General features: G+C 35.4%; 1 protein-coding gene across 1 annotated transcript in view; it reads right to left on the reverse strand.

The window, feature by feature from the left end:
* LOC110465182 (metalloproteinase inhibitor 4-like) overlaps window positions 1-6,020 on the reverse strand; it is a 10,787-nt gene extending 4,767 nt beyond the window's left edge. The window contains exons 1-3 of the mRNA XM_021520838.1: window positions 5,873-6,020; window positions 4,690-4,823; window positions 897-976 (exon numbers count right to left, since the gene is read on the reverse strand). Of these exons, the coding sequence (XP_021376513.1) occupies window positions 897-976; window positions 4,690-4,819 (210 nt within the window). The 5' untranslated portion in view covers window positions 4,820-4,823; window positions 5,873-6,020. The remainder of the gene's footprint in view (window positions 1-896; window positions 977-4,689; window positions 4,824-5,872) is intronic.
* Between the last annotated feature and the right edge of the window lie 1,260 nt (window positions 6,021-7,280).

The following is a 7,280-nucleotide window of genomic DNA, read 5'->3' on the forward strand; positions in this document are numbered from 1 at the left end:
CCCCTTTAATCCTGCTAAACCCAAAGGTTTCTGTTCAATTATAAACTTGTCAAGCCAAAGAGTTATATTCACTTATAAACTTTGTAAGCCAGGGGTTTCTGTTCAAATATTAACTTGATAAGTCAGGGGTTTCTGTTCACTTGTACACTTCACAGCCCGGGGTATCTGATCACTAAAAAACTTGCTAAACCAATTCTTTCTGTTATATTATAAACTTGCCAAGCCCAGGGTTTCTGTTCAATTTTGAAAACTTGTTATTCGAGAGGTTTTTGCTTACTAATGAACTACTAAACCCGGGGATACTGCACATTGACATTCATTTATTTTTTAAATTATTTATTAAATCATTCCATCCATAATGGGCGGATTGGTCGAGTGGTTAACACTCAAGCCTTCCACGCAGGCGGCCGGTAATCGATCCCCGAAGTCGTCGTACGCATGGAATATTAAGAGAAAGTGCTTGTCTCCTGCCCTCGTACAGCAACATCCAACCCATGTGGAGTATACAATGGCCTGTGTTGGATGTTGCGTAATCTGTGCCGTTGCATTCTAGTGAGGTGGCACTGTAAATGATACCGTTGGAAGCACGGTCCCACTACAAACTGGACACAATGCATCTCCAGCACACACGCAGGCCTACACACATAGGGATATATTAGCCAGGTGGCATAGGACAAGTAATTAGCGCCTGATAAGTCAGCTCAAGCGAATTCCTCAAAATTGTATTGATTAATGTATAAGCTAATTGTATTGATTATATAACATTATATAGCAATGTACAGTAAAGCGATTTAGAGTAGCTTAGTTTAGCTAGATAGGGCGCTATATCAAATGTTGTATATTATTATTATTATTGCTAAGGATCCTTTTTAATAATTATAATAGTTCATACATACCCTTAACGTATACTGGATTCCTACGTTGAATCGCCTGTCTTTATTATTCTCAACAATGTCTGTGACGTACCCAACAAGAGCTAAAACGCCAACGAAAAAATAATTTAAAACAATGAATATATTCATAAAATCTCAAACATATACAATCAATTACATATAAAGTGCCGTTTTGTGTCTAAAGGTGAGAGATATGTGTTGCCCTTTAAAATGTGGTAGTCCAGATACGTCATTGTTTGAATAAATTATAGTATATGAATATACCAAGATAGGAAATCCTGTTTCACTGTAGGCGAACCACTACAAGATTCGACTCTAGTTTTTACAGCGATGATCGGAGGTCCAGGGTTCGAATCCTTGTTTTGCCTCATTGCAATTCAACACTCAGAATACTGTTGTTGATTTTGTTTTTTATCATTTCTTTTTGCTTTTTTCATAAACGTTTTTTAAAATTATAAATTACATTCCCTAAATCATTTGTCAAAGCTATCTTCATGTCGGAAAAATAGCTTCAAATGAAAAAAATGAAAATCAGGAAATTGACAACAAAACAACAAAGAAACCACTGCAAGGTTACAATTTTTGACAATGGTACACGGATCTTTAAATCTTTTACTGTTACTTTTAGTTTCACAAAATGGGGATAATACCGAAATAAATACGATAGTTGGGACGGTAAAAATGAAATAGCAAGGTACTCTAATGAGCGTTATCTAACACATGGAGCTATACATAGCACAAAGATGTACGTCACTACCGAAGATATCTCATTGCTGGACAATAAGGGGTGGTGTAGTTAAATATCACATAACAATATGACATTTATATACCATTTTTTCTATAATTGAAACTAGTTAATTATTATAACAGTTCACTCATGTAAGACATGTAATCTCTATACGGAGGAAATGAAGAATATGTCTGTCTGTCTGTCTGTCTGCACAAATATATAGAATATTTCCCTATAAGACACATGTTCCGACTATAAAACATTTTATTTGATTTTAATAATTACCAATGCATCATTGTTGAAAGAGAATGCTCAAAATTAAAATGCACATTAAAATGCACATTTGATTCATTACACTTCTGGAGTATACAGCGTCACGAATACCACTATAATCCTTTTTAAAGGTACATAATAAAAATGACTGGTTTTGGAAAAGATTGCAATAAAGAAAAAAAAATTCAGCGCGCAGTTCTATATCTAATGTTTAAATGTGAAATAACAAATTTCGTTTCAGCTTGACATGACTCTTGTTTTTAGATCCGCAGACTTCTAAAAATTAAAATGCTTTTCATCACCGTCTTGCCCCTTTTTGAGTTCCACTCACCTTCTGGAACTTTCACCGCTCTAATGTCACGGTTGGTCGTACCCTCATTTGCTTTTCGACCATAATCGGCTACTCGTTTGTCAGTCTGTCGATCATTCAAACGAACCGTAGTCTAAATCGGATGAGGGATTTGCCTTGTATGCCTTAATTCGGGTCGGTTGTTTCTCTCTTGTCCAAATCGTCCATTGTCAATTTCAATATTATCACGGTATCTATATCCAGTGATTGTCTGTTTCAAGTTCTGAGGCCCTCTATTATTAGGTTAGAGATTTGTAATTGGTACTAGAATGAAATCACAGTTGCCATAATCACCTCAATGAATCTACTAGTGGTAGATAACAGTTTACCTCGCCCCGGTTTCACAAAAGTTCGTTAGATGAAGTTATTATTTCCCCTTGCCTATGGCAACTATGTTTTTTTTTGGGGGGGGGGGGATTAAACTGAACGATAAATATCTAAGTTAATATGTTTCTTGAAGCCATGGCCTGATTATCTGTCGGTGTCGCAGCTTGATAGGATGCATTCGTTTCCACATCCAGTTCCTGTTCCGGTTTTTCTTTCTTTCATCATGGTAAGTAACGATGCCTTTGATAAGGGTAAACGGCTTTAAGATATACTTATTGTTCTCCTTCCATACCTGCTGATGCCTTTACTGTCCTGCAGGGGATCTGAGGGTGACCGTCAAGTAGTTTTGAGCTGAAGATACCAGCAAAAGGTTCATTCAGTGGGAATCTTATTTCTATTTTTGTGACGCATTTCAGTTAAACCAGTTGCCTACCATTAATTAAACCCCATGTTAAATGACTTAGGTTTAAATCGCACTTTTGAACGGTCAGTTCTGTTCGAAATCACATTCAATATACTTTAACCTTTCACCGTCTTACGGGTGTAATCTATCGAGTAAAGTAGTAGCAGGTACTGCTGACGGTTTGGGGTAACATTAGACTAGCCGCTCATTATCCTAGATTTACAGCCCAATGAAACAAGTGTTAATTAACAAGACACCAACAACACAGCATAAGCATCGTTGTGATGCCTCTAGTTTTTTCAAGCATTAACATCGTACGAATATTCTTCATATAAGAAATGATCTTTAAACAGTTTCATAATGGTCACAAATATATGCAAGGGGCACCGAGGTTCCCTAACTTTCCACTGCTAAGAGTGTAAACGTAGAAAAACAACCGCACTGTGCTACCCTCGCTTTCAGCAATGTTTAAATGTTTAGCCAGCAGTATGTGTATTGATGCTATGGTGTAGTTTGTATGTGTGCGTTTGCGCTATGGTATATGTTCTTTATGCTTGCTAGCGCTATCGTATATTATGTACTTGTGTGTCGATGGAATTGTATCTTTTTCTATTTCGCATGAAATGTTACAGAATTTCTTTAAGGTTCAGCAAGCCCCCCTGAAAGATGGAATAGTCACCCAAAACTTTGACCACCTGATAAGTAATAAAGATCAAAATTCAATATCGAAATTCAGATATATAATTTGAATATATTGAACTTGTACTTTAGTTATTAACGTTGTACATATCGACGGTAACATAATCTAAAATAGGGCATTAAACTCGAAGTGTTCATAAAAACCTTTTAGCCGCATAAAAGCATGTCAATCTTTGCGCCTACATTGAATGCTAGGAAAGGCCGGGTTACGTTTCTTTGTTATTAGCAGTCGAAATGCATATCGGCTTCAGACCAATATGAAAGATAATCGTAGTTAAATGTCATGACAATTTGTTTTTACCAGAATGAAAATACCAAACCAACAGCCGTGTTACCATGATGAATAAATGCACTTAACATAAAGTGGGGTTTTTTCTTCTGATAATTTGCGTTGTAATAAAAAAAAGTTACACTTGTTATAAACTTTTTATAACTTTTCATTTATAATATATTAATCTGTTTAGTTCATTTACAGCAGCACAGAACGTATTTTTTTTTAGATTATTATGTAAAGTGTGTCTATCACTCTTAGACAAGAATCCTTCGTTTCCTTTTTCGGAGTATGTTAAAATATATTAAGGATTTATGTGGTTTCACATGACCACATCCATATTGATTTCTGGCTGGTATGCTTATCCAAAGCTAATAAAAGAGAAATTATTTTCTGCATGACCTATGTATATAAATGGACTTTAGCTCATTATGTCATTTCGTAACATTCACTTGGGTCGGAAAAATGACGTATTTGTAATAAAATCAATTGAATTGCCTCATTATTGACAAAGTTGGCCTCACTATATACCATTCTATAACTAATGCACAAATTGAATATATCCAAATTACATATCTGAATTCTGATGTTTAATGGGTCTTCAAATACCACTTATCAAGGGCTTGACCTTTTGGGTGAACATAAATACCAGCATGTTGGGGTTGTTGCTAAAAGTTACAAATTGCTTCACTGCGTTGTCAAGGTGACGATAGTTGGTTAAAGAGTAATTAAACTAAAACTTACCAAAGCTACTGAGGTGGCAAAAATCTGTTTGTGGGTGAGATTCTGGACAGAAGCACGCGTGAACTTTGTAAAGATCAGGTAAAAATACCCCAAGTACAAACACAACTAAGATCTTGTTCATTTCCATCATGGCGCTGAAACAAAATAAAGTATCTTTTAAACAATCGGCTTTTGAAGTCTTCAGCTATCTATTACAACACATGTCATAAAATAGACTTATGGATAATAATGGAATGTGTTAACGAGAGGCGACACGCTGAATTAGGTATTGGAAAAGTATAATCAAATGTCAGGATATCAGAAACTATGTACACTATGGCTCCGGTAATGAGTTATTTATTAAAGATGATAAAATGACCGATATACATGAAAATTACACATTAGTTATGTTCGCACCTGCTGTCCGGGGATAGATTTATTTAGATGTTTAGCAGAGATAAAACTATCGCTTTGGAACGATAGATAATGAAGCAAGCATACGTTTAGTTTGAGTTTAATTTGACCAATAAATAGGGAACGACGGTTATTTGTAAGTGACGACAGCTAGAACTCTTTGTACGTGTGTATATTTAATACATAGCTTTTTGCTATACAAAAGAGACGAAAGATACGCTAAATCAAAACGACACAGACCGCAGCTAATACCTTGATATCGAGCTAATAAATTTCATCTTGACCAAAGAATTATGTTAACTCTTGATTTGTCAACTTATACTAGATATGAGAATGTCAATTTAAATTATAAATGAAATTTGATTTCTTTGTTTTTAAATGTGTGTAAAAGAAGCATCCTCACCTTTTTTTAATAGATGCGATGGCTGTATTTCTGCTAGAAAATTCTTATTTATACAACAATTGTTTTAGAGTATGTAAATCTCATAACAACATCATGTACCTAACTTGAAATAGGAATAGGGATGAATTGTTTTTCCTTGTCAAATATTTGCCCTCTGGTCTAAAACCGAAATTGCCTGGAGTTTAATTTACCAACGAATATTTACCAATGCTGCTTAATATATAACTTATCTTTGCTGGATTTTCCCTCCCCTTTAAAGACAAAATTAACGGAAATGAACAAGAGACGATCATTTACCAGAGCAAAATGCTATATTTGTAGTATTGGATATTCTTGATGCTTTGTAAGTTATTATTATGACATCATCAAAACTATAAACATACTTACTGAATTCACCTTGCGACAAGCTGCTCTTTCCGACGAATTAGAATACGAAACACCAACAGATGAGTACAAACAGAATACTATAAAATTCACTGTCGACTAATCTCATGCGTCCGTTGTCATATCTGATAAACTTAATTATGCTCAGAAACATCACGACTGTACATTTCATACGGAAAATAGATATCCAATTGTGTAAATGCCATTGTTATCTGTCATTAACCCATCTAAATTACGGAAACAATTTGTAGTTAATACGTATTTAATACGTACTTATTTTAATAGCCCCACTTCCGTATAACCAGTGGGGAAGAGATTGCAACATGTCAAGCTGCTTATTTCGTCCGACTGACATTATTGTTACTTTATCTGGATAATAAGCTGTGTAGAAACATCCTGTATATGTGTGTCATTACTAGCGCATATCTAAATAATGTGTCACGGTAAGGTTAATGTATCAGATTATAATAAAGCAAAAGGTCTTAATATTGGATATGTATCATATCCCGACTTAACATCGTGTGTAGTAAATTATTACTAGGCAGTGTGTCGTGACGAGGGACATGTATTGTATCATGACTAGACAATGTACGTGTCGTGGTTAGAGACATGTATTGTATCATAACTAGACAATGTACGTGTCGTGGTAGGAGACATGTATTATATCATGACTAACCAATGTACGTGTCGTGGTTAGAGACATGTATTGTATCATGACTAGACAATGTACGTGTCGTGGCAAGGGACATGCATTGTATCTTGACTAGACAATGTACGTGTCGTGGTTAGAGACATGTATTGTAGCATGACTAGACAATGTACGTGTCGTGGTAGGGACATGTATTGTATCATGACTAGACAATGTACGTGTCCTGGTTAGAGAAATGTATTGTATCATGACTAGACAATGTAAGTGTCGTGGCAAGGGTCATGTATTGTATTTTGACTAGACAATGTACGTGTCGTGGTAGGATACATGTATTGTATCATGACTAGACAATGAACGTGTCATGGTTAGAGACATATATTGTATCTTGACTAGTCATTTTACGTGTCGTGGTAGGGAAATGAATTGTATCATGACTAACCAATTTACGTGTCGTGGTTAGAGTCATATATTGTATCATGACTAACCAATGGACGTGGCGTGGTTAGAGACATTTATTCTATCATGACTAACCAATGGACGTGGCGTGGTTAGAGACATTTATTATATCATGACTAGAAAATGTACGTGTCGTGGAAAGGGACATGAATTGTATCTTGACTAGTCAATGGACGTGATGTGGCAAGAGACATATATTGTATCATGACTAACCAATGTACGTGTCGTGATTAGAGACATTTATTGTATCATGACTAACCAATGTACGTGTCGTGGTTAGAGACATATATTATATCATGACTAGAC

Source organism: Mizuhopecten yessoensis, unplaced genomic scaffold (genome assembly GCF_002113885.1).
Source record: "Mizuhopecten yessoensis strain PY_sf001 unplaced genomic scaffold, ASM211388v2 scaffold11059, whole genome shotgun sequence".
NCBI lineage: Eukaryota > Metazoa > Mollusca > Bivalvia > Pectinida > Pectinidae > Mizuhopecten > Mizuhopecten yessoensis.